The 27,686-nt window shown below is 37.3% G+C and overlaps 3 protein-coding genes across 5 annotated transcripts; 2 read left to right on the top strand and 1 right to left on the bottom strand.

Annotated features, from left to right (window-relative positions):
• The first annotated feature begins 1,034 nt into the window (after nucleotides 1-1,034).
• On the top strand, nucleotides 1,035-5,954 carry LOC111517548 (endoglucanase). Of its 3 annotated transcripts, none has more exons than XM_023173742.2 (2): nucleotides 1,035-1,192; nucleotides 2,693-3,556. In XM_023173742.2, the coding sequence occupies exons 1-2, from the start codon at nucleotides 1,117-1,119 to the stop codon at nucleotides 3,367-3,369; spliced, it is 753 nt and encodes a 250-aa protein (XP_023029510.2). In that variant the 5' UTR covers nucleotides 1,035-1,116; the 3' UTR covers nucleotides 3,370-3,556. The 3 variants fall into 3 exon arrangements, with proteins under 3 accessions (XP_023029510.2, XP_023029508.2, XP_023029507.2); XM_023173740.2 differs by lacking the exon at nucleotides 2,693-3,556 and adding an exon at nucleotides 5,190-5,954 and having other exon boundaries at nucleotides 1,135-1,192; XM_023173739.2 differs by lacking the exons at nucleotides 1,035-1,192; nucleotides 2,693-3,556 and adding exons at nucleotides 3,745-3,898; nucleotides 5,190-5,954.
• An 8,312-nt stretch (nucleotides 5,955-14,266) lies between these two features.
• On the top strand, nucleotides 14,267-16,940 carry LOC111517547 (endoglucanase). Its single transcript, XM_023173738.2, has 2 exons — nucleotides 14,267-14,413; nucleotides 16,224-16,940. The coding sequence occupies exons 1-2, from the start codon at nucleotides 14,368-14,370 to the stop codon at nucleotides 16,907-16,909; spliced, it is 732 nt and encodes a 243-aa protein (XP_023029506.1). The 5' UTR covers nucleotides 14,267-14,367; the 3' UTR covers nucleotides 16,910-16,940.
• Nucleotides 16,941-18,861: 1,921 nt separating this feature from the next.
• LOC111517546 (aldo-keto reductase 1B) lies at nucleotides 18,862-26,643 on the bottom strand. The gene is made up of 5 exons (XM_023173737.2): nucleotides 26,417-26,643; nucleotides 21,422-21,706; nucleotides 21,146-21,340; nucleotides 19,830-20,185; nucleotides 18,862-19,008 (listed from the first exon to the last, which is right to left on the bottom strand). The coding sequence occupies exons 1-5, from the start codon at nucleotides 26,486-26,488 to the stop codon at nucleotides 18,963-18,965; spliced, it is 954 nt and encodes a 317-aa protein (XP_023029505.2). The 5' UTR covers nucleotides 26,489-26,643; the 3' UTR covers nucleotides 18,862-18,962.
• Between the last annotated feature and the right edge of the window lie 1,043 nt (nucleotides 26,644-27,686).

Genomic DNA, 27,686 nt, shown 5'->3' with positions numbered 1-27,686 from the left:
AATAAAAACAAAAGAGGACCTAGGTTGGAGTCCTGAGGCACACCAGAAGAAGCAGATAGGATTGCATCAGCTGACAGGCAGTATTTGAAAAACCAAAACTCATCTCATATTGAGCAAGACACCATGATCAATTTTATCAAATGCTTTAGAGAAATCCGCGTATATAACATCAACTTGGCCATTGTTATCTAATGCTTCTGGAATAAATTGAGTAATAATGACTAGATTTGTAACAGTAGAACCCTTAGTAACAAATCCATGTTGATGTTGAGATAGTTGTCGTTGAAAAGAAGCATATATGCGATCATATAAAATAATCTCTAACATTTTAGAAAACATACATAAAATAGATAAGGATCTGTAATTCTTTATAAATGATTCTTAACCATTTTTGTATACAGGACATACTTTAGCTAATTTCCAAATATCTGGGAATGTTCCAGATATCAGACATTAATTAAAAATGACGCTGAAGATATACAGTCACTGGTCACTGTCAACAGTGTATGTCTATCGCGCACTGAACACTCAGTCATGCGAAGAGAGGAGAGAAAAGCGTCTGTCCGACGTCTGGGCTAGAGTGAGAGAGGAGGAGCCTGCCTGCCGCCGCCGTATGCGAGAGAGAAATGGACTGATGCCGTAACGAGTTACGTAACGTCGCTGTCTACCCTTCCATTAGAAGTTATTACTTCAACAACATTTTTTTAAAAGATTGGAAAGCAAAGCTTCAGAATTTGAGAACACTGATAGTAAAAATCAAGCTCATTTTCAATGAGCATGTTGAGTTGTTGTAACCTCATTTATTAATATGTTTGAGATGCACTATTAGAAGCACTATTAGAAGAGTATCAAAAAACGCATGAAGTTCTGTTTCATAAGTTGTTTATGTGAAAATTTACCAGCGTTTTCACTGATTTTCAAATATCTACATTGTACCTGTAATTTGCTGATAAAGAGCACTAATATCTAAAAATGTATTGATATTTTCTATTTAATGGGCCTTAAAAACAAAATGGTTCAATATTAGAAGTTGGATGAAATACGAAAAATTTTTTTATGTGATGTTTACGTGATGTTTTTGAAGTGGACGTATATAAATATGATTTTTGGCAACGAATGTTCCAGATCAACGTGTTCGTTAGATTCGACATGGGGCACGTAATTGCTTTGGCATCGATCATATTTGGATATGGTGAGTAGAACAAATCAATCTGAAACTAATACCTAATGAAAGTATGCAAAAAGTTTGATTTATGGGAAAGAAATATTTTGGCTTTCTACCTCTTCATCTTGATACAAAAGATGTGGGAATGTGTAAATCATGCAAAAAATTAACTTTCAGTTACAAACTAGAAGAAAAAACCGACCCGAAACAATCGTTTTCTTATGAACATTCTTTTTATTCCGTTTGTATTCCAAACATTCAATTTAAACAAGATTCCTTTGGCTGGGATTCAATCGAATAATCAAATGAACGTTATTTAAGTACTGTCACGATGAGATGAATGGCTTCGACCCATCCCGTGACAAAAAGTCGAATTTTATGAACGAATTGAGTGTTTTTTCTTATTAGTCATCCGTATTTAGTACTGAATAGCCAACAAGGCAAGTGTCTTACGGCGAAACATCAAGATATCTACCAGTGAGGATGACAATATTCCATCCAAGTGAAATTTGCTTCTTTCAATAATTATATTGTGTAGAAATCCTGTGAATGATATCTGATTCAATTCCATCACGAATGATGGGTTGTTTTTACGAGTTTCATTCCGTATTATGTAATATTGATCCTCACAAGGATCATTTTCACGACGTTTCGGTAAAGTCTTATTCAGCATCTTCCTGATACCCTAGGAGTAGGTAGATTGGGGACCGGGGTCAAGTCACATCAATTTCTTGAGAACGGTTCCAAAATGGCGAATGGGAATGGGAATGGTTTTTATGTCGACGTTGGTGGTTTGTCCAATCAACTGACAACTATTTTGGCATTAATTTGGGAAGCTTTCCATTGGAAAACGAAGCGTTTTCCAACGGAAAACTGACGATAGAGAGAGAGTTACGTTTCGTTTATTACTTGTAGGAGCAAGAGAGAAAGAGGAACAGGGACACATTTACGGTCAATTACCCTCTGAAGAATCACGAGGAAACTATCATACGTTGCCTCTAATTTTAGAAGCAGATTTCAATGTCAATTTCGCGTCCATAGATGGCCAACTCTTGGTGAATTTTCTGCAAGATAAATTGGAACTACAAATGAATAATAACTGAAATGAGCCTACCGCAAGACATGGAACAACAATCGATGCAGTTTCCTCTAGATATCTTTCTGATTTTTATTCGGGAACATATTGTGACAAATTAAAGAAAAACCTGTCTTGAGCAAATTTATTTCCAATAATATTTCACTAATCTCAAACTAATTTATTCACAACAATTAACCACTAACGCTTAATTCATTTCCACTATTTGAATTCCATGTTTAACCGGTCGATTCACTTTCTAAACTGCCCTCTTAGGTCGGAAAGCCGTGCTTGTATAATATAACGGTTTTTTCTAGAAATCTGTAGTCGGTTCAATACTCGATTCAAATATTTGTGGAAAATTGATATGTGTTTATACAAATATCAACATATATGAAATCAGCGAACTATTTTGGCTTCGAATCATGCCATCTTTTGCCATTATTTTTCAGTTGCTTCAAGCACCGGGGAATACTCCCCAAACATCATTCCCGTACCCGGAGGCTTAAGGGGTACTGGCTTTACTACAGGATATTGGGACTGCTGCAAGCCATCATGTTCTTGGAGGAGCAACCTCAGGAAAACGTCCAGCAACCCCGTTTCCTCCTGCGCAAAAGATGGCGTCACCGTCATCGACCCGGAAGCAATGTCCAACTGCGGAGGTGGTCCCTCTTATATGTGCTCCAATCAGCAACCCTTCGTGGTGAACTCAACCCTTGCCTACGGCTTCACAGGGGCCTCTTTCACAGGGAAGGTCGACTACCAGCTGTGCTGCGGCTGCGTACTTCTTTCCTTCATAGGAGCGCTGTCCCACAAGAAAATGATAGTGCAGATAACCAACACTGGAGCTGACGCTGCTGTCAATCAGTTCGATCTTGCTCTTCCAGGAACGGGTGTGGGAATCAACAACGGATGCATTTCCCAGTGGAACGCTCCTCCTGATGGCTGGGGTAAGAGATACGGAGGAATCGGTACTAAAGCTGAGTGCGCCCAGCTTCCTCGGCAGCTCCAGGATGGATGTCGTTTCAGATTTGAGTTCATGGAATCAGTTCCTGTTCCCAAAGTCAACTTTGTGCAGGTAGAGTGCCCGAAGGAGATAGTTGACAGATCTCATTGTAACTTGAAGTAGTAGATTGGATTGTTGTGGAGTCAATGACAAGCTTCAATGAATTTCGTAACAGTTGACATTGATTTCATGTGCTGTAAAGATGAATTGTAAATAAAACAAGTTTTATCAAACCTCAGTTCATTCATTTTTGATCGAGAAAAAACGTATACAAATAGTGAAGCAACCATTATAAAAATATATGTCCGTCTATCTGTCTGTCATTAAGATTGTGGTGTATTTTCAAGTTCTGCTTCGTCCAGAAACTATTCAATGTGAAATGTGAACAATATAAATTGCTGATATACAGCAGTATTATGTAGAAATGTATTTTTATCTACAATTGAATAGCATTCTGAGGGTCTTAAAACAAAATCAATCAAATATTGAAGGTTGAATGACATGCGAGATTATTTCATGTGATATTCACTTGAAATTTTTCAAGCGGACGTAGATAAATATGATTTTTGCCAACAAATGTTTCAGATTAACGTGTTTGTTAGATTCGACATGAGGCACGTAATTGTTTTGGCATTGATCATATTTGGTTATGGTGAGTAGAGCAAATCAATTTGAAACTGATACGAGTAATAGAAGCATGTAAACACTTTGATTTATATCTCACAATGGTAACGGTGAATTACCCAAGTCTAGTTTGAAAAAATACATGGTATGGACCACATAATGTGAAAATGAATTAGAAACCAAGAATAAATAAGTATGTTGAACAATATTTCCCTGATAGTTAAGATAATTCGGTGTCCGTCATGGTATCAGTCAGGAAAGTAGTTGCTTTATGGCAAGCATTTACTAGATCCTACAGTGGATCGTTGAGAGACGTGGATGTTCTGAAATATAACACACTGTATTTGGCGATGTCAAAGGTTAAGTTCCACAATAGTCAGAGAATCTGATAACGATTCTTCTTCCACTCAACCTTCAGAAAGATATTCCCACTTTCTGATTTCAAAATTTATCGACAATACTGTTCATAATTATACGACTAGATACACATTTAAGGTTATTTTGTGATTTTCACTATGAATTCGATATAATTTATAATGAAAATGATACAATAAACTGTAATAAGGAGTTTTGATATGAATTTTCATCAAGTATCGGCCAGTATCGACTGTTTCAACGTAGTACTTTTAAAAATCAGTTATTTTAACAATGATTCTACTGCGAATACTGAATTGCAGTGGGCTAGGAACCGACCCGTGTGGCACCCCACTTGAAAATTTCTCTCCATTGAGTCCGGTTCCATCTGTTTCTGCACTTGGTTTTTGGAGATAGTTGTCGTTTGGTTATTTACTTTTAAAAATATTTTTCTTCGTTGGTCGTTGGATGTGCCAATCAAGGGGATGAATTGAAAATAATATAAAGGATGACATTCATCGTCATCTCCAACACTGACAAATCTTATCGACAAACGATGTTTCAAAACCTTTTTACGTACCTATATATTCTGTCCAAACAAGCAACAGAGTGCTCCAAAAAATAATCGTGCGTAGTGCACGTGATCTACATGACAATGCTGCTTGTACAGAGTCGCACTAAGAAACAACCGAAATTTTATATATTTTTTTTAATAATATGCGACTGGGTGTAGAAAATTTTTTCAAGTGGAGTGTAGAGACACAAATCAGCATTTTCTTCAGCCGTATCATTACTTGACATTTTGAGAATTTTAAACTTCAAAATTGAGGTCGAAAACTTCCCAGACTACCCCCGTATAACGAATTTTATTTGACATGGAGCGTCCGCAGATCATTATGAAAGTGTCATTGCCTCCATATCTGTTCATGAACTATCAAACATTATCTTGTTCTCTTATGTTTCAGTATCTACATGCACCAGTGAGCCTTCCCCTGAGATAATACCTATTCCAGGAGGAAAACAAGGAACAGGGGTCACCACTCGATTCTGGGACTGCTGCAAACCATCATGCTCATGGAGGGGTAACCTCAGAAATACATCCGCAACTCCTGTAACTTCTTGCGGGATCGATGGCGATACTGCCGTGGACCCAGATTTAATGTCGGCATGTGACCTGCAGAACAAAGGACCCGCATATATGTGCACCAATCAGCAACCGTTTGTAGTTAACTCGACTCTTGCTTACGGATACGTAGCAGCTTCCTTCACAGGCAGCACCGATTACCAGCTGTGCTGCGGCTGCGTGCTTCTTTCCTTCCAAGGCCAACTTGCTGGGAAACATTTGCTGGCTCAAGTGACTGACGCCGGCAGCGACTTGGTTGTCAACCAGTTTGACATCGCTATTCCTGGTGGGGGTGTCGGTATTGGCAATGGATGCACCGAACAATGGAACGCACCTCCTGATGGATGGGGAGCGCGATATGGTGGGATAAGTACAGAAGAGGAATGTGACGAGCTTCCAATCCAGCTTCAGCCAGGATGCCATTTCCGGTTCCAGTTCATGGAAGGAGTCCCCAATCCTGATGTTACGTTCATCCAAGTTGAATGTCCTAGAGAGTTGGTTGATACTACTGGCTGTGAGCTACGTGTTTGATGATACATTGTAAATAAAATTTATCGAACTGTTGAGTAATATTGATATGAATGCATTTGCTGGAAGTTATGAATTTGTGTATCTATTTTATTTCACTTGTTTTGACCCACACTTATTTTATCGTGAGTATGAATGCTCAATGCACACAACAATTACACATTAACTCCTGTGGAAAGATAGGATAAGAAAAATAATTGGCAAGGCAAGATTGGCAAGGCAAGATTGGCAAGATTTATTCTGGCTGTACTCTTACAAGGTTCAAAATGTACTAAATGTGATTTTACAAATGAAATATTTCACCTATAGTGAAACCAATAATGATTGAGAGTAAAGCGCGTTGTCATATCTAAATTTTACGTTACCAGTTTATAGCAGAATCAAAATATAGTAAGCAGTAGAGTTGTAGGTTGTGGCAAATTATAGATTATACACAATACTAGTACGATTAAAAGGTATTATTTATGACAAAAATCAGTAATGAGCTTGTAATGAGTAATACTTATACATTTCCTGATTACTGATCAGTTAAAATTCAGTATTTTCTGTATAGTGTTAGATATTTATTACAACTAGTAGCAACGCTGTACGCAACGATATTTCTGTCTTTGTCACTCTACCGTAACTTCCATCTCATCGTTGCAGTCCTCACTAATGTAATTGCAGCCATGAGCGTATCATTGGTTTGTGAATTATACAGCGTGAATTGTACGTTTTACAGTTAAGTTAGTCAGCAATCGACGTGTTGTGATAACAATTGGTGAAAATAATAGTGCTAGTTAGTGTTTAAGCGTTACATAATTATATTTCTACACCGTTCTCAAACTACTCAAAAAATGGGAGACATGGTCGGGCCTTCCACGTTGAAAAAGGTAAAACGGTCGGAGTCTCGGTCAGTAAGAGAAAAACAAATTGTACTGCGAGTATTTCACTGTCTTGAAAGAGATCATCAGCCACCAAAAGATGACTTTGTGCATATGTGCTGTAATTCTACGTGTGTACCTCTGAATAACCAACCGGGCATTTCTACATCATTAAGTTCCACAATTACAAAAGATAAATTAGTTGATATGTGTTCTGATTATACCGGTGTATCAAAATCATCGATTTACAAAATACTAAGAGAAGCAGAAATTCATGGGGACGTACAAACGCCAAAAACTAGTAGCGGACAAAAAAAAATCACAGTTGATGAAGAAGCCAAAACCAGTATACGCAGAACTATTCACAGTTTCTTTTCCAGAAATGAGCTGCCCACACTACAAACAGTTTTGGAGGCACTTAGCGGTCATGAATTGGTCCCAAAAATGGGTAAAGAAACTTTTAGGAAACTTGTACACGAAATGAAATTTCGTGTACAACTTTTAGGAAAAGCATTCTCATTGAACGTCAAGAACTAATAGCATGGAGAAGAAACTATCTAAGAAAAATTGACGAATTTCGGAAGCTCAAAAAAAAATTGTACTTCATGGACGAGACATGGGTTAACCAAGGACATACGGTCAAAAAAGTATGGCAGGATGGTAATATAACAAGTGCACGACAAGCCTTTATTGAAGGTTTGTCAGTTGGGTTAGAACAGCCATCTGGAAAAGGTAGTCGTCTGATAGTTACGCATATAGGAAGCGACAGTGGATTTTTACCAAATGGTGAATTATTATTTAAATCTAAGAAAACAGGCGACTATCATAAAGAGATGAATGCGGAGGTGTTTGAAAAATGGTTTGAAGGCATCATTCAACTTGTGGAACCTGGGTCTGGCATCGTCATGGACAATGCCCTATACCATAGTCGACATTTAGAACCATTACCGAAACAATCATGGAAAAAAGCAGCAATTCAAGAATGGTTAATTAATAAGAACATCCAATATAACAAAGATAGTTTAAAGGCAGAACTACTTCAGCTAACAAAATTACACACAGACAAATATAAAAAATTCGCAGTGGATGAAATTGCGTTAAGTCATGGAATTACAGTTTTAAGGTTACCAACATACCACTGCGAATTAAACCCAATAGAATTAATCTGGGCGCAAGTAAAAGAATATGTGGTTTTAAAAGAGAAGCAAAAAATGTGGGACGTAGACAACCGTATTGAACACAATATTGAACCAATCATAATTCTCTTTGATGATAGCGGTAGCAACAGTGACGAATCTGAGGTTGAAGATTAGACGAAAATTTGTACATTTACATTTATATTATATTCTATTATCAAAAATTGGTAATTTGTATTTTCTAGTACCCCTGACGATGAGTTTAAGTTACTCGAAAGCTTGAGAATAGTTATAAAGAGTTCACTTATCAATTGCTGCAACCCAAAAGTGAAAAAGAAATGAAAGAATTTTTCTTTCATTCTTAACCCTCTCAAAAATTAATAAGCACGTTCCCGATTTGCTGTCAAATGGGCTTACTTCTACTCTCAATCATTATTGGTTTTAGTATAGTAGTTAGAGAGGGGGTTCAGATTGGTCATTTTAGGGATATAAAGAGGTTCGGATTAACATAGGTAGGAAAGGTCATAAAAGCGGGTAAGTCCCAAGATAAAGGACACAAGGAACAATGAAGGAAGTGAAAATCTAGCTATCTGTAGCTTACAATATTCACATGGAAGTAAGCTCAAATATACGGGTTGCTTAGGTGAAGATATTAGGAAATATTGAATTTTTTGAAGATGAGTGGATTAGAAAAGACCCATACATTAGAAAACCAACTGGAAAACCCCGATTGGGAGACCTTTGAGAATAATGAAAAACGAAATTACTTAAACAAGATTAGTTAGCAATACCTAAAATATAAATAATGCCATGGAACGATCTGCTTTGTTGTACAAATTCAAGAGCTGGCAACTTTAGGCTACATACTGGAATTTAAGATTCACAATAATAATAATCGTCTTTATTGTTTTCCAGCTGTAGTTACATACAAATATTTAAATAAATTACAGAGCTAGTTGCTGACACAACAAAAGGCGAAGTTCAACTCACTTAGAACAAGTGCTACTTTTATTTGAAAAAATGGTAATTTAGATAACAAGATTTTGAGAACGGACACCACTGGAGATATACTAACCATTGATATCCTGAGAATATAATATAGCTTTTCCACGGTTTCTCGGGGCGGAGCCTTATTATTATATATGACCACACTAAGCATGAAAAGTTGCTGGTACAGAATGTGAGTCGTCTGCACTATTTCAGTAACGCATTAGTACTAAAATATATTGAAATAACATTTCATTGTTCAAGTAACTGCATTGGTCAACTTTGATATTTATAATTCAAATTATTTCAATTTAGGCTCGCATCAAATCTTGATTTTTCGAAAAAATCAACAACCATCGGTACACTTCAAAGCTGAAACAGAAGAATTTTGAAAAATTTTGAATAGGCTGCACTTTCCGATTCTGCCAAATCTTATTTCCATAGTTGCAACCTTCCCAAGTTCACAAAATTGCAATTCTTCAGCATTCATTTGTTGGCCCTCACTCACATTGGTTAGCGGTACAAATTCTTTTTCAAACATTCAAATATTTATCACAAATGTAATGAACAATCTTCAGTTAAAACTTCAAAAAACCATAGGCTTCAACATAGTCGTATTTTTCTTCCTCTTTCTCTTCTTCGGGTTTTTCTGCTTCAGCTTTCTCACCTATAGGTGTGACAGGTTTGAGTTCTCCTTCAGCCCTCGAAATATCCATTACCTCTGAAACTTCTGGAGCTACAGAATATTCCTGTTGAACATCTAGTAATAGTAATGAGAAAAAATTATGTTCCATGTATTTAGGAAAAAAATACAAATGAATATTTTCGAATATTTTCCCTTGAGTCGAGAAGTGAGAGCTCCTGGCCATAATTTGTTTATGACAATTACAATTGCGGTTATCGCTTCTAGGGAAGCATCATCAGGCAGAGAACTTATTAGTGGATGGCCCTGTCTTTGGTTCAAACCGTTCAACTTTCATTTTCCTAAGTTTTTCTCCGAGTTATTTCTCCATTTCTTCCTCATTTATTTCAGGCATTGGGCTAAGATACTACCACGAAGTTCTGCCTTATGGCAAAATATATAGTGTATGGTGAACCCAGAAAGACATGGATCCATCCAGAAAATCTTTCATTGGCGGTGGATCACTCATGGGGTTTGGCTTATAGGCGGTTCAACTTTCTAGTTTTGCAGCTTCTTCCGATTCATCCTCTTCCTCGGCTTCCCCTGCAGTACCTAATGTGTAATAGCTTATGGAAGATATCTGAGTACCTACAGCTATTCTGGCGATTTAGGCTGTCAGGTATTGATTTTTTTTTCGTGGAAAATATGTATAATAACATATGGATAGGAACATACATTTTTTCGAATTCAAAACACGAGCAAGTTATGTGAAGAGATTTTGCAGACTATCCAAGGAAATGCAGTGCTTGCAGATTCCCACCTCGGATCCAGAAACGATTATCTTCATAACTTTTTGTTCATTCTATTTGCAGATCTCGATGTGAGATGTTCTCTAGAAATTTTGTATTGTGATTTTGAGTAAAATAAATTGTTTTTAAAAACGGTTATCGACTTCAAAGTTACTTAACTTTGTAAGAGTGGTACCTGTGAGAATGTAGCGATTCACATTGGATTTGAATAAGCTGGGGATTAAATTTATTTGAAAAACCGTTCTCAGGAACTTTATTCCACATGAACGCAGTTCTCCAAATAAGGGAGGTGAGTTCGAAACGTACTGAGTTGAACCCCAAAATGATGAGCAGCCACAGTCCGTCGTGTATTGCCTTTTTGATATGCACCTTCTGGTGCATATCAAAAATGTTTCAAGGATTGGAAAAAAACCCAAAGTGTATTATATCTGAGGGAGACTACTTCGAAGGGAAAATAATAAAAATTGATGAATAAAATGATTTTTTTTGAAAAAAAAATTAAAATTAACTTTATTTTTTTTTTAACAGAGTAGTATGTGAAAAAAAAGTCCTAGTAAATAGGAATTCTCAGTGGATTTCTAATGAAATATTTGTTTCAGTTAAAATTCCGGTCCTTTCTCACTGAAAATATTTTCAATGCTTATCCGGCACTTTTGATGATGATGATAAAAATAAAAATAGCTTATCTACATGCTATAAATCTACAACGAGCCTTTAATCTCTTATTTACCAATGGTTGAAAACATTCCACTCAAGCATACTCAAAATATCGGAAAACTCATTTACTTAGTAACAGTAATCTCTGTTATTTATTATTTTCCACTTTCAAAAACGATATTTTTTCATTTACATTCGAGATATTTCAATTGGATCATGATAAAAAGTAATGAATTCATACGAAAAAAATACACTTATTATAGTCCATAACATTATATTTCAGCTGGAAAGATGAAAACTGCTCGTACACTTTCACAAATAATAAATAATAAATAATGATAATAATAATATTTCACTATCCACTTGCAGCCGATGTTGTATGGGATTCGTTGGATACACAAAAATCATTTTACCAAATAAAAATACATTAAGAAATTGATAAATATAAATTATTTTCTTCTGTCAAGTTTCGCACTTATGATGCACTGTTTGGAACCTTTGGTGTAGTAATGAATATTACTGGAGTTTTTTTCCCAACACCAAATCGTTATTTTTAACACCTCGACACGTGTTTCGATCACCAAGTTATCATCTTCAAAGAGGAAGATTAAAACTAGAAACTAATGCGAGCTAACCCTATTTAAGCTATATAGTAACCCATACAGGCGTACCAACCATACAGGTATACCAACCTAAATTATTTCCACAATATTGCCTATCCAAATTTATTTTTGCAATAAGTGCTTATGTAGTAATCAGTAAACCCAACAACATTATTTTATTTTATTTTAACAAGCTATATAGTATGCTCTTTGGTATAGGTCCGTCATCGTTATTCATAATATTATTGTTTTTACTTATTTCTACACTATCATAGGCATCTAGTTGCCTATTGTTGTTAACTTGTCTAACTAATCTCAATGAACTGAATTTTATGGAATGGTTTTGTTGCAAAATATGATGGGCGACTGCTGATTTTTCAGGTCTTTCATATTTTAAGTGTGCTATGTGTTCCTTATATCTTACTTTAATAGACCTTTTTGTCTGTCCATAATATTTTGCATCGCAGTCCTTACATTCAATTTCGTAAATTCCAGACTTTTCCAAATTCTCGACTTTGTCTTTTGGACTTCCCTTGTCAAGTTTCGGACAAAAAGTAATCTATAGAACAAATACACTTCTTTACAAGCATATCTTTCAATATATTTCTGAAAACATACAAGGTAGGGGTTTCGATATATGGTCGTAGCGGCGGCATAAATGGACATCGCCTCTGCAGAGATACACCCAATTTCATTCAGATTTAATATAGGGAGTACAGGCTCCAATATGGACCCTTGCGGTACTCCATCGTCGACTACTACTTGATTAGAATTGATATGATGCTCTACTGAATGGTTACGATAGAAAATGCTGACAGTCTGCTTCTTGTTTTTTAAGGAGGTTTCTATCGAATTTAAAGGTTCTTCGCATATACCATATTGAGCAACCCGAAGGCAAAATAAGCTGTGATGAAACATGTCGGTAGGAAACATGTCGGTAGGAAACATGTTGGTAGGAAATATGTCGGTAGGATGTCGGTAAAACAAAGCGAACTAATAGTTAGCTACGAGAAACATGTTTTATATATTCGGTAACAAACACCAGAGAAGTCCAGTATTGCTCAACATGCAATGTAGAACGGCCACAGATTGAACGAGGAAAGCTCAGAAAATTGTCGAGACCGATACATGTCAACAAATTATTAGATGCTATTGAAAGTTTGGAAATCGCAAAATGTCGAACGAAATCTATGAACACCAGGTAGAGTCTCGGATTACAGGTAGAACTTAAGGCAATAGGTAAGGGATGATTCGTCAAAATTTAGTTTTAGTCACCTCCCGATGATGCTAACTTGGCTTTTTATGTCAAATATTCTATTTTTACTCATCAAAGCATACCTGATTGCCGTCGTTGCTTGTTGCGTAGCGGAAATCTCAAACGGTCATTGGCAGGATGTTGTCATTTCTGAATCGTGACTACTTCATTCACAGGAGAGTTTTGATTAATTATATTGGCGCACCTTCCAGAAGAGGGTTCGACCTATATAAACTCCTCGCTGAAAAAATAATGTGTTTTTCTTTTCATCAGGAATATATACATCGGGGAGCCCTTGGGTTGGGCTACCTATCGGGCGCGTCCCCAGATAGCGGATAGGGGAACGGCCAGGGGCCTGGAGGCCCTGTCCGGGAAGCCAATGTGGCCATACGGACGGGGTCGCCGGACTGCTGGTCAGTAGCAGAAATAAGTAGAGTAAGGGGAACTGAAATCAGCTTAACCCTGGTAATGCGGGGCTCTGCCAGAAGTGACCAACTCTTCCCTTGCTACTCGTGGGAACACACATGAATGAAACAAACGCAAAAACAGAAACGACAAAAATAAAAACCAATCTCGAGGCAGAAATGCCCACCTTAATCTAAGGCAGTGGCTGGGGATGAACAGAAATGTCCACCCGAGTCCACCGCTTGGAATGATACTGGACAGATCACCTAGTGATATGTAAGGGCATTTGCGGCGCCGATGCCAAAAGGAGAAAGAGAGCGAAGGAGGCAGGAGTGGCAGCAACTATAAGTGCACCCTCTTTCTCCTCCTCCACTCCACCTCCAACAGCAAGTGCACTTTCTGTGGTGGGCGCCAAGAGCTCCATCTTGAATAAAGGCAAGGAACCGGCTGCCCCTGCAGAAAAGCTACCGCACTTGTGCACCTCCACGAAGGGAATCCCAAGAAGAAGCCGCGCAACGACAGTAACGTCGCTGCATCTTCCAAAACCTTCGCGGAGGCCGCCGTGAGTCACCTCAAGGTTGCCAAAGAGATTGTGTGTTCGGCGAATCTTGGCCTACACCTGCCAATACAAAGAAGATGTCTCCTATTCCTTCCTCCCTGGAAAGGACAGGATGGACGATGACCTAGGAGGATAACTCCTCGGGAGGATGTACAATGGGTCACATGTGGCGTAAGTACTGTGGATCTACACTCAACCTCCCTACTCTACAGATACATCGGGGAGCAGGAATTCAACCCCGCAAATTGAAAATCATAGTGGCCAAAAGAATTTACGTATATCAGGACAGGACTACATTGAAATCGCAGTAGAGGTGAGTTGTCAAAATTCACATAAATAATGTCTCCTGGTGCTGAATGGAGTACTTGATGAGAAATTTCGAATTTCTTACCTCAGTATAAAGGTAAAATCTGAAATATTGAAAGAGCTTCTTCGATAATATTCACCCTATAATTCGGAGAACATCAATCATCATATCAAAAATGACATCAGCTCGCAGTTTTATTTGTTCAACACTTGAACTTCCAGATGGGGCTTAGTATAAAAATAAAACCGAGTACTTAGTAACCATATTAGTTATTGGTTCAAATCGTAAACATGATCGTCAATATTATTTCTTTCTTATTCGTCATAACTTCCTGTGGTAAGTAAATGGAATGATCGGCTGATTTTTTTTAAATGTCTTGGCGTGTTCAGAACTTTTCATGCGTAGCTCACTCATTATATAGTCCGGGAAAAAAATCGACTTTGGAAAGAACAAATTAGATGCCAAACATTTGTTTGAGGTCAGTATCAGCACTTGAAAAAATATTCGTCAAAAACTAAATGATGGCTCGATGGCACAGATCTTGGTTGAGAACTGGCTGGCAGTTCATATGTTAAAAATATGTATGTTTAAAATATGTTTTTCCATTAACCAGCTGTCGCACTCCTACGAATGACAACCCTCAGAAGTCGAAACTTGTGATCAAGTTTCGAAACTTATTATCAATTTTTGATTTGATCGAGTATTTCAGTGGCAACACTTTTTTTACCTATCAGATGAAGAGAAATAAAATAAGTAAAAATTATCCAACAAAAGGTTGACCCTGTCTGCAGATCATCCTAATAACTTCTGCGTTCTTCGAGCTCAATATTTCAAAAATCATTTGTGGAAATTCCTTGAATGGAATTTTTTAACAATATCTTCTATTGAACGCGTCGATATTAAGCCCCTCCCCCTTTTTGAAATTTTTTATTTTCGTTGAGGGCCCATCGTGTTCCCTCATTTGCCTTCGACTGGTGGTGAGGACAAAACACAAGTACTACAGCACTACAGGTACAGGCACCGCTCTAAGAGCTGGAGATTGAATCCATTTAGAAAAACATTCTCGGGAAGTTTATCTCGCAGTTCTCCAACTGAAAGAGTTCTTAAACAGTGAAGTTCGAGGTGTACTGACTTGAAACTCATAACGATGAGCAGCCACAGTCCGTGATTAGTTTTGATTAACTTTTTTTTTTGTAGCAAAAAAATTAGGGGCCTCCACTTCTTCGTTGCCCCTAAGACTTCCAAACCCAGCTCTGCTGGTATACCATATCACGTAATCTTTTATTTCATGAACCTTCAGAGTAATCTGGTCCATTATAAGATGGGATAACTATGTCAGCAGTAAATAAGATGTTAGCAGAGGCTCTGCTGACATTTCATTTACTGCAGCAGAGGTTCTGCTGACATCTTATTTATAAATAAATCATTAAACGATATGACAGACTCTGGACTACAAGCTTTCACGGAGTATTTAGAAGCTCAGTCTTCGATACCTTATTCATGGTAATCACATTTCAGTTTCGATACCTACATATAGTATTTGTTAATTATTTGGAGTTGTTCATTGTACATCGCAAATTGTCAATCTTCGTTAGGGGAAATTTATGCTTCGAATTAATTTTATATTCTTCTCTATGTATAAATGTTTCGAAGTTTTATGATATTCGTTATCTTTGTTCAAAGCTTTTCCCATTGCTGTTTGCCTTGAATTTATTCCTTTTGCTGTCATCCATAACTTTTATGGTACTTCTGAGCTTCCTATTTGCTGTCCTCATTTTTGGTATCATCAAACTCACCACTTGTTTTCTATTATTTATTCTATTTTTCACTTCACTTCATTCCTATTTTGTCCATATCCATCTCAATTTTATTTCTTTTCCGTAATCTACTCTCTTTACTGGACTTCTTCTTGGATACGATTATGTTCCACTATCTTGTTCTTCTCCCGTTCATCTTGTAATGTATTGATACTTTCCAAGCAAGATCGCTAGAAAGATGTCCTTCCTCTGAAGTTATATAATTCCGAATTTTGTCAATTGAGTTCCTAGTTTTCAAATGTCAGTGTATATTTTCTAATTCATTCAATATTATCTGCAACTAGGTACAGTCAAGGTTCGAATCTAAACCGTTCACTTTTATATTTCAGTGACTGCAGGTACCATCGACTATTACCCGAACGTAGAGGTTATAGAAGGAGGTATAAGTGGAGATGCCATCACCACTCGCTACTGGGACTGCTGCAAGCCATCATGCGGATGGAGAGGAAACCTCAACGACCACACCGCCAATCCTGTAACCTCCTGTGCCGCTGATGGCGTTACAGTACTAGACCCCGAGATTATGGCAGCCTGTGACCCGGGAAAGAACGGAACATCTTACATGTGCAACAACCAACAAAACTACGCTGTGAACGACACATTCGCCTACGGATACGTCGCAGCTTCTTTCACGGGAGGCGTCGACTACAGCTACTGCTGCGCTTGCGTTCTCCTCTCCTTCAAGAGTGGTTTGGAGGGCAAGTACATGCTGGCTCAAATCACCAACGCCGGTAGCGACTTGCACGCCAACCAGTTCGATATTGCTATTCCCGGGGGTGGAGTGGGTCTCCACAATGGCTGCGACTTACAGTGGCACTCGGGTCCAGATGGTTGGGGCGACAGAGTTATGGGTATAGATACCAGGGAGGAGTGTGACACGCTTCTTCCCGAACCGCTGCGTAGCGGGTGCTATTTCAGATTTGATTTTATGGAGGGCATTCCTAATCCTGATGTCTCTTTCAAACAAGTTAAGTGTCCCAAGGAACTGATTGCCAATACTGGTTGTAATATGTAACTGGTTTCTGAATATACTTAATTTCATTTCATGTTTTGTATTTATTCACGACATTTTGAAATTTTTGGTGAAAAAACAAGAACTAACCCAGCTAATGCCACGCAGAAAGCTGAAGTAAAACCATCAGGCACCTGTGCAACGTCTTCCATTTGGAAGATTCGTCGCAAGTTACTTCCCACTATGAAAAGCAGAAATTAATTTTATCGGTACGACCAACCGATAGACCGGTTTCGGGGTACTCGCCCCATTATCAGTACCGGGCATGGTCTTTTTAGAACGGAGTGAACCGTCTGAGTATCCCGACCAAACCTGTTCGTCGTCTTGTTTTCATCCAGGTTGTTGCCCAGCTCCTTTACCCTTTTAGCCGATCTTGACGACCCTTGATCTTCGACTTGATGCACATAATGTGCGGGTTCCAAGTGAGCCTACGGTCTATTAGAAGGCCGAGGTACTTTACCCGCGCTTGTTAGTCAATTTCCCTTCCAGAGATTCTCACTTTTGTGGCCGGAGAAGATAGCAATCTTCCCATGATTATCGCCTGAGTTCCCGACCGAACAAATATAGTTCCAGTTAGTCATGAACATTTTCTGCAGTTGATTCAATGGGATGTTCTGCAGACAAAGCTAGGAAACAACTCCACAAACACATCAGGCACCTGTGCAACGTCTTCCCTTTGGAAGATTTGCCGCAAGTTACTTTCTGCAAAAATTATTTTCACTTGGTCGGTACGACCAACCGATAGACCGGTTTTGAGGTCATCAGTACCGGGCAGGTCACTTTACACGGAGTGAAACATCTGAGTATGAGAGGCAAGGGGTAAGGTGTTTTTTTACCAGAACTTCGAGGTTTCTGAAGTGTTGTGCCCACGAATTGTTCTATTTTTAATTTATATCATACACTATCGGAAATATCTATATCTATTTATATGTATTAGGTTTCCGCGGTCAGCAATTTGGTGTAATGGCGTCCGGGTTGAAACACGTCTGTAGTTTTCATCTGTTGGACGTTTCGGCTTCTGTTTTGAAGAAATCATCAAGAACCACTTGAAATTAAAGTTACATGACTCGTCGACGTGGTCGTAATCTATCCGATTCCAAAGTCTCGTCACTGGCCTTGTTTATGCTTTGTTCAGTTCCAAGTGAACACTGATAACTCTGGTCAAATATCTGAATGTGATTCTAGATGCCGGGTTGATCTGGAACCAACATCTAGAAAGAGTTGGAAGAAAGACGGTGATAGAAATGTTGCTGGCTAGACGCATCCACAGATAGACATGAGGGCTTGAACTAGACGTGATGTAGTGGCTCTACACCATAGTGGTTAAACCCATGATGACATATGCTGCATTTATAACTTGGTTGTCAAAGTTGAGACATACTAAACGGGCTAAAATGATCAGCATGTGTGGATATCTTTATCTTTATGAAGTATCAACAGTGCAGTGGATCAATAGGGTTCCAAGTGATAACAACAAGGCATTTCTATGCATATTGGTGAAACGAAGACTGGCATGCGCGAAACTGAAATATTTACAGCTGTCATTGTTTTAAAATGGTTGTTTGAAGTTAAAGAAAAAGTATAGAGAGTTTTTATTTGTTTATAACTATGTTCAGCAGTATAGTGTAATATGGAATGAAGAATTTTTGTGGTTATGTTGTTTAGCACATGCAATTTTATCGGAGAAAAACAACCTAACCTCAAAGAAAGATAGGAATTGATTCTAGAATTCAGTTGGTGGGAATGGAGTTCGAAATACATTATGTATTACACATTCATATTGCACGTGACTTAGTTCTCCTGGACTTCAATTTTTCGGTTTCTCGAGTTTTTCCACTGCGATTTTCTTCAAACAACGATTCACTCAATTACATTTGTTGGGTGAGGAGCCTAAGAAATAATATTCACTCAATTACATTTGTTGGGTGAGGAGCCTAAGAAATAATATTCTCCTCACTAGTTATATGGAGACATTTAATGATATCATTGAGGATGATAAACTTTCACTGAAAACAAAATACATTCGTAGAGATAGCTCACTTAGGATTAACAGTTTTCAATAGTCGTCGTGTTCAAATGGATGGTATTTGTGACCCAAGGATCTGAAAATAAAAAACGTCAATTAGTAATATTTCATTTTCAATTCCGTCATATGCGTTATCAAAATTAAAGTGCATCAAAACCAAATTTATTGTGTGGCTTCATACTTTGTCATAATCGTTTTTATGAGAACGGGGTGAAAAGTTTTGGGAATGTCCGATTCAAATTTCTGTAAGTACAATTATTGATTAACGTTTTTTTTTAATAAATCTCGTCAAGATGTTGTACCTCTGATTCAATATTTCCAAAGCCAGTCCACTTAAATTTGTTAAATATGAAATTTAAAGCAGATTATTTGGCTTGTCAATGTCAATGTCAATTCGAGATAGTGAAAAGTTCATTGTATTGAGTTTTTGAACTACAGTAAAATAGCAAAACTATCCAAAGGTAACAAACACATTTAAATTCGTCACAAGAAACCATTTCCAGATTGTTTCCCAACATCATGTTGAAAACCAGAGTCCAAACTCCACGCATTTAGGATTCAACAGCAAACGGCGATGTTTCGACTCGCCACAGGTATCATCAGTGGTGCTAAGTTGGACCACAACCGCATTGCTGGGCTCAAGTGTCCTTAAAGGACAAGCCTGAGTAAGTAAGGTAGACGACATCTTCCCTGAGGAAGACCCCATCTATAGGATCCATAGAGAACTTAATCCTCGGATATCAAAGAGTAGCAATGATTATGCTGGTATTCATGATTATTTTCTATCAGAAATAGTCAAATAGTTCAGTAACTAGTTATGAGCTTCGCTGCGAGATAGATCTTCGTCGTTCGTGGAGGTTAGGAAATATTTTCTAGTTGAATACGGATTCCACTTACGCTGTCATTGGACAGAATCTCCCGTTGCAGTCAAAAGTATCCAAATAAGCAACATCTTCTTTGGACAAGGAGAAGTCGAAAATTTCGAAATTCTGCTGGATCCTTGACTTCGTTACAGACTTTGGAATTGTTATCACTCCTCTTTCTATGGGATACCTCAGAAGTATCTGAGCTGGGGTCTTGTTGTACTTCTTTGCAAGCTCTTTCAACTTGGGATCATCCATCAGCTGGGGCTCTTCAGGGGTTGCCCATGGACGATCTGGGGAACCCAATGGACTGTAGCCTGTAACGGCGATTCCTTTGGATCTGCAGAAGTCGATCAACTTACTTTGGTTCAGGTAAGGGTGGCATTCTACCTGAAAAATGAAGTTGAGAGATGATATATAACTGAAGAAATCTAAACCATTTACATTAAAATGTAGTAATGATGATGATAATGTTATTTATTTCAAATTCCTAAATACAAAAAGCATAAAATACAGATAAATAACGAGATACTCCATAAGTAAGTGAATACTTATTCCGAGGTACGAAATTTGAAATAAATTGGTACATATGCATACATATGCATAAATAGGTATTAAAAATCAAAATCATACTCAAATACAATATGATACAGTACAACAGTAGTCAATTTAGCAGTCAACAACTTTTAGGCTGTATAATAAAATTCAGTAAATCAATCATCTTCAACTGTGGACAGTCATATTTGAAAAGAATATTTGAATACAGTGTCATTGCTTTTCGAGTTTGAAAGCCGTGGATTTTTGGAATTTCTTTCTGACGTTTCGCTGGCCCGAGTGGCTAAGCTTCTTCAGAGGTTTAACCATCATGGATTGCTGTCCGATGACTACCTTTTAGGCTTCGTAAAGCGTATTTATGCCTTGTCAGGTAATCAGTTGTATTTGTACCTGTATTTGTACCTGCATTTGTACCTGCATTTGTACCTGCATTTGTACCTGCATTTGTACCTGTATTCGTACCTGCACTTGAACCTGGAACATTAACAATCTTGCTGGCTGTTGTCCTGTTCCTTATTCTCGAATTCCTTAAAATAGGATTCCATATTTGATTGAGGTTCACCGCTTCTTTTTTTCCAAAAATCCATGGCTCTCAAACTCGAAAAGCAATGACACTGAAAACCTCAGCCGTGAAAGTCTAAACCATTTTGTCAATATTTGAATACCAAGCAAATTGTTAAAAAAGTGAAATGGGAAATTTTCCAATTAAAATATTGTGAATGCATTTCATCTCAAGAAGTTTGAAACACAAAAACATCATTCAATTTTCATCTGAACTTGATACCCTTTTCTCACCTGGTTAACAGCTGGTTTAATTGAAGCAGCTGCAAGAACCCTTTCGAGTTGGCTCTTGTTGAAATTAGAAACCCCAATGGATTTTGCATACCCTCTTTTGGCAACCTCTTCCATCGCTTTCCAGGTGTCCACATAATCCACATCGCTGAACAAAATGTTTCCTGCAGCATCTCTTGGGAATGTTTCTCCATCTTCCTACAGAAGGTATGAGAAACTTACTATCTGTACTACTATCAGTTTGAAGTGGTTTTTATTAATTAGTATACTCAAACGTACCTTGTAACCTTGAGGCCAGTGAATCAGGTATAAATCCAAATACTCCAATCCTAGATTTTTCAATGATTCTTTCACGGCACCCGGAACGAGATCAGGTCTGTGGAAGGTGTTCCATAACTTGCTGGTAACGAACAGATCTTCCCTTTTGACGGTTCCATCTTCAAACTTGGCTTTGAGAGCTGCTCCAACTTCCTTCTCATTGCCGTAGATATACGCGCAGTCGATGTGTCTGTAGCCTATATCGATCGCATCCTTTACTGCCTGTTCTACTTCGCCAGGCTTGGACTAAAGGAAAGAGTTTTTAGTATAATAATGATGTCAGACTATGAAAATATTTTGAGCACTGTCACAGGGGTTTTATATCATTATTTCAAAATATTGTATACAACTGGATTGCATTAAAATGACAATAAACGAAATTTATTGACAATAGGATATAAGTGTTTGTTTGAAGGTGATTGACAATGTTTCATGATGAATTTCACTAGTTCTGACTTCCATTGTCTAATATATAAAATGATTTGAAATCCCTGAAACAACTAAAAAAGAAAAATTGAAAATGAATAGCTTAAAATAACAATGGTATAAACCGAAATGAAATAATCGTGAAATAAAATACAAGTAAAATAGAACAATTGAATGAATAGAAATGAAAAAATAAAATAAAAAAATAAAATAAAAATAAAAAGTGGAGGGATTCCAAGTCACGTTAGTTCACGACGTTTCGATTGTTAGTATCTACAATCGTCTTCGGGTGATGACAGGACTGATTCCTCCGAGAGATGACTATTTATAGATCGTTCGAGTACTTTCACTTATCTCCGCTCTCCATTTTCTACCCAAAATCCACAAGAAGGACGTTCCGCTCAGACCGATCATCAGCTCCAGAGATTTGGCTACTCAAAACTTGTCTAGAATTTTACTTCCCTTAATACAACCATTACAAGGAAAAACATCCTCTTTTGTGAAGAATTCAAGGCATTTTGTCGAACTACTAGGGTCAATTAAGGTCACACAGGAAGGTCAACTAATCAGTTTCGACGTGGAAAGCCTTTACACCAGCGTTCCGGTAGAAGAAGCACTCCAAATCATACAGAGAAAGCTATCCGAAGACGGGAACCTGAAAGAGAGAACGAATCTACCTATAGAAGTAATCATGGAATTACTAGGATGCTGTGTACGAAACTGTTATTTCCAACTGAAGGACGAATTCTTTATACAAGATGAGGGACTGCCAATAGGATCGCCACTTTCACCAGTCATAGCCAACATACATATGGAGTGGTTTGAAACTCTGGCCATCAGAGAAGCCCACAAGAAACCTCGAGTCTGGTTAAGATATGTTGACGACACCTTCATAATATGGAACCATGAGAATACTGAACTAGACGCCTTCCACATCAACAGCGTGAGATCTTCCATCAATTTCACAGTGGAGAAGGAAATCCACAACGAATTGCCATTCTTAGACATTTTGGTGAAGAGGACCGACACTAAGTGGGAAACATCTGTATACCGAAAACCCACTCATACGGGACAGTATCTGAACCACGAATCCAACCACCATCAATCGACTAAAAGAGGAATCATCAAGACTCTATTAGACAGTGCTTTTGGGCTTTGTAATACGAAGGAAGGTCTCGAGAAGGAACTAGACACCATCAAAAATGATCTTCAACGGAATGGCTACTCCAAAGCGATGGTAGAAAAGACTTTGGCTAGAAGACAGCAGGAGCCTCGCAAGAAAGAGAAGCCGTCACAACCAGTGCTTGCACTTCCCTACATCAGAGGATTATCGGAGAGGATAAGAAGAATTGGTTCCAAGTACAACATTAGAACCTGTTTCAGATCCGGTAACACTATCCGTAGCAGCCTCACGAAAACCAGGCCACCAAACGCGGACTGCGTTTCCAAGAATTGCATTTACCGGATACCCTGTGAGTGCGGAAAATCCTATTTGGTGAAACTAAGAGGCCATTGAATGTTCGCATTGCCGAGCACAAGAAACACACACAGCGAGGGGAATCCAGCAAATCAGGAATAGCAGACCATGTTTGGACCCATCAACACAACATCGAGTGGTCCCAAGCTGAGATCTTGAACAGAGAGGAACATTGGTTTAGGAGAAAATTCAAGGAAGCCGCATACATGTTGTCCAACAACGTATTCAGCCAAGCTAGCGTAGAAATACGCAACATATGGAAACCCATCATCAAGCGAAAAAATGGCTAACTCCCGCCAAAACGGTCATTTTCCACGGAACCAGTGAAGCGGAAAATGGAAAGCGGGGATAAGTGAAAGTACTCGAACGACCTATAAATAGTCATCTCTCGGAGGAATCAGTCCAGTCATCACCCGAAGACGATTGTAGATACTAACAATCGAAACGTCGTGAACTAACGTGACTTGGAATCTCTCCACATTTTATTTTTATTTTCTTTTTTCATTTCTTCATTTTTATTTATTCAATTGTTCTATTTTTACTTGTATTTTATTTCACTATTATTTCATTTCAGGTTTATTTTGGTTATTACAATTGTTATTTTCAGCTATTGTTGTTTCAGGGATTTCAAATCATTTTATATAGTATGGAAGTCCGAACTAGTGAAATTCAGGATATAAGTGTGTTCCGTCTCCAGATCTATAGGGTGGTCCAACCATAATAACTGATGTTGATTCCATCGCGAGATTATAACAGACTTCTTGTGGCCAAAAATTTGGAATATGGACCTGGACCATATATGTTTCCAACAGAATGTCGCCACTTGTCACACAGCCAACGAAACAATGGCTCTTTTTGTCGAGAAAATCAATTTCAGTGTTATCTCATGTTGTGTTTCTTGAATATGAAAATTCTTTGACACTTTTCAAAATAGTTTCAAAGCCGGTCCTGATCAATTGATTAGTTTTCAGTAAGAAAACAAAACATAATTACACTGCCAATTCAGTTCGAATATATGTTACTTACTTTCACATTATGGTGATATGTATTTCGACACCAATTTGATATCAATTTTCATTTATCTGTAATCACCATTCACCCACATATAATTAACAAATAGATGCATTACGAGCATATCAGCTAAGATATTATGTGGATTATAAATTTTGAAGCATGGCAACACCGCTTCGGCTTCGGCCTTGTGTTAAAATTAGTCCAGTCATCTTAGTCAATTTACCTCAGAATTCAAGATACCCGGCTATAAAATCTTATAAACTTTTATTTTGACGTTTTTAAAGTTGTCTCAGTACTCATACTCATAAGGTATACGAGACTTTTCAAATCTAAGGTCACAGGTCACTAAAATCGATTTTTTGCATATTCTTTGCAAATATCTCGTTATCTATGGGTTTTTCGCTCATCAATATTATAGAGAATTGAATTCCCTATAACGTTAGAGCATTGTTTGAGGTCATCTTGTAGTCCCGATCGTAAGCATGCCGTATAAAGCCTATTTATTACTGATTAACACATAATTATTAATAATCTTTCTTTCTTATCAACTATTACATCATATTGATTAATTATTTCACTTACGTATCCCTTTTCAATTGAGTATCAATTTATTTAATAACACTAACCTGCCCGTGTAGTTATAGGATTATTAGGGAAAATATCTGAATTATATTCCAATTCTAATGTTATTTATATTAATAACTTCTTGAAGTGACTCAAAAAGAAGGAGAGGGATTCTCAATTAATGTTTTTTTTTAAATTAATGAAATTCACAAGAACTACAACTAACAATTTCGATTACCCATCTTCTTCATCGTCATCTTCCGACCGCTGTAGTATTTCAAAGTCCTCTTCTTTATCGTCTTCAACGACATTTGTTTTCAGGTCTGCCATGATTTCGGGGTCAAAGTTTCTGCCATCTTTGACATCGCTCTGATATGGTAAAGCATTGAGACAAGCTTACCCATTACACTGGCCACGAGCTAAATAGCTGCAACCCCGATTTCCTTCATCTACAAACCACAATCACTCTTGAAGTTGCCGAATATTGTTTTGAGCAATTTCTCCGGAGCGGGTGCTAAAATTGTGTGATAGGTTCAAGAAATTCATTACGTTTTGTCCAATCCTATCGCTGGGGTTCCAAATCATGCCCTAATCAAGTTTGAACTTGACAATAAAAACGATTGAGATCTTGGTGAGCTGCTGCACTTGTTGTTTATTTCAGTTTTGTAGACTTAACGTTTGTGCATAACGAAGATGATCGATACTGTCCACAGATTGTGGAGTATTATTCCATTTTCAAATAATCTTTGAACCGGACAGTTTTCTTCTCCAAATGCTACTGCAAATTAATTTAATGCTTTTCTCAAATGCTTTCAAAAACGTGTTTTCTCTTTTTAAGAAATTGAATCACAGCCACTCGATGCGTGCAGAAGCGAAATGCGTTTTTTTGAACTAGGATCGTTATCAAAACTTTTGGAAGAGTATATTTTTGTTTTTACATAATAGGCGTTCCGATTTCCAGGTAAAGAAGATGTAGGTACTTGATTATTTTTTATTTAAAATGTAGAGGATGCTCTAACCGCGGGCTTTCCGTCCTCTATTTTGATAACCATTCAACGTATAAAAAAAGTTTTGAAATGAAAGTTGTAGGAAATTTGATCTTCTATAATATTAATGACGAATATAAATAGCGAAAAACCATAGGGAATGAGATATTTGCAAGAAATGGTCAAAAAATCGATTTTTGTGACCTTTAACCTTATATTTTTACAGTCGCGCAGCCTCTTCTACATGTAGGTTTTGAGACAACTTCCAGGATGTCGAAATACAAGTCTATACAAGTTTATAGCTGTGTATCTCAAATTACGAGATATTCACCTAATTTTGACTATGATGACTGGACCAAACACATTGCGTGGAAAACGACTGAGTTTAATATTTACGAATTGTTCTCCTAGATGATTTGATTTACGGATTAGTTCATTTCGAACTGTATTTCATTCATTAAAATCCTAAAAGAACGAACAAAAACTCACCTTCCATGTTCCTAGACCAAACTGAGGGATCTCATAGCCGCTGTTGAGTTTAACTTTTGGTACTTTAGACATTTTATTGATGTGTTGAGTGATGAGAGTCGGATGCAAAAGTGCCTTGATTTGTTTTAATAATTTGAAATAAGTTACTGATAAAAGCTTTGATTTTGCTGTTATCTTTTGTTTAATTTTCACTTCAATCGACTTGTTAGTAGACACTCTAATACATCGTCCGCTATTCAAACACTGTTATTTTATTCATCGAACGAACAGAAGGCAGTGGCGTACTTTAAATATTTTTTAATTAGAAGGGTTTACTTGAAAAAAAAGAATTACGATCGTTTATGCTTGGAGCTAACAGTTACTAAATAGTATCTATGACTATGCTGATAGTGTTGATATTTTGATAAAAGAACAAATTGGAAGTGCCTTGGAGAAGGATATTGAATCATTCTTAATGGCTGTGCAAAAATGGATGGGAAAAAATAACCATGAAAGTCGATGTCTTCTCTTCAAAACACAACAAACTAGTAAAAATGTTCCAAAAATTTCATATATCAACAACGGCCATATTAAGATATGTTTCTGTAAAATGTTTGGTACCATATTAGTTTCCAATCTAAAATGGTTTGGTCTTTCAGTGGATATAAGGGTTTTCACATTTCATTATACATGGAAAACCAAAAATTAGTAATTGCTGCAACTATCCTATATTTCCAAATACAAAAAATATCAAGAAAGGCTGTTTGGATTGACATTATCTACCATCATATATTCAAGTGATATTTCACAATGATATTTTCACTGAATAATTTGTAAAACGGCAACACGTGTTGCAATATACAAAAGCTTTCTCAGGTGTGTTCAAAAGTAGTTATACTAGAGTTATATTACCTTCCTCAGACGTGTTCATACATGTAGTTATACTAGTATTCATTCAATAGCTTTTCCAAGCGGGTTTATACAAGTAGTTATAACAGTAATTATACCAGCTTCCTCAGATATAATTATACAAGTAGTTATAATAGTATTCATACAACAGCTTCCTTATATCTGTTCATACAAGTAGTTATAGTCGTATCCATGTTATAACAGTAATCATACTAGGCATATTCATGCAACAGCTTCCTCAGATATGTTCATACAAGTAGTTATAATAGTATTCGTACTAGGCGTATTCATGCAATAGCTTCCTCAGATGTGTTTATACAAGTAGTTATAATAGTATTCGTACTAGGCGTATTCATGCAATATCTTTCTCAGGTGTATTCCC

Source organism: Leptinotarsa decemlineata, unplaced genomic scaffold, assembly GCF_025532065.1.
Source record: "Leptinotarsa decemlineata unplaced genomic scaffold, Ldec_3_MD MMD2_tig00026361_RagTag_RagTag, whole genome shotgun sequence".
Lineage (NCBI taxonomy): Eukaryota > Metazoa > Arthropoda > Insecta > Coleoptera > Chrysomelidae > Leptinotarsa > Leptinotarsa decemlineata.
Note: the sequence above shows the minus strand (reverse complement) of the source record. Positions and strands in the feature narration are given on the sequence as shown.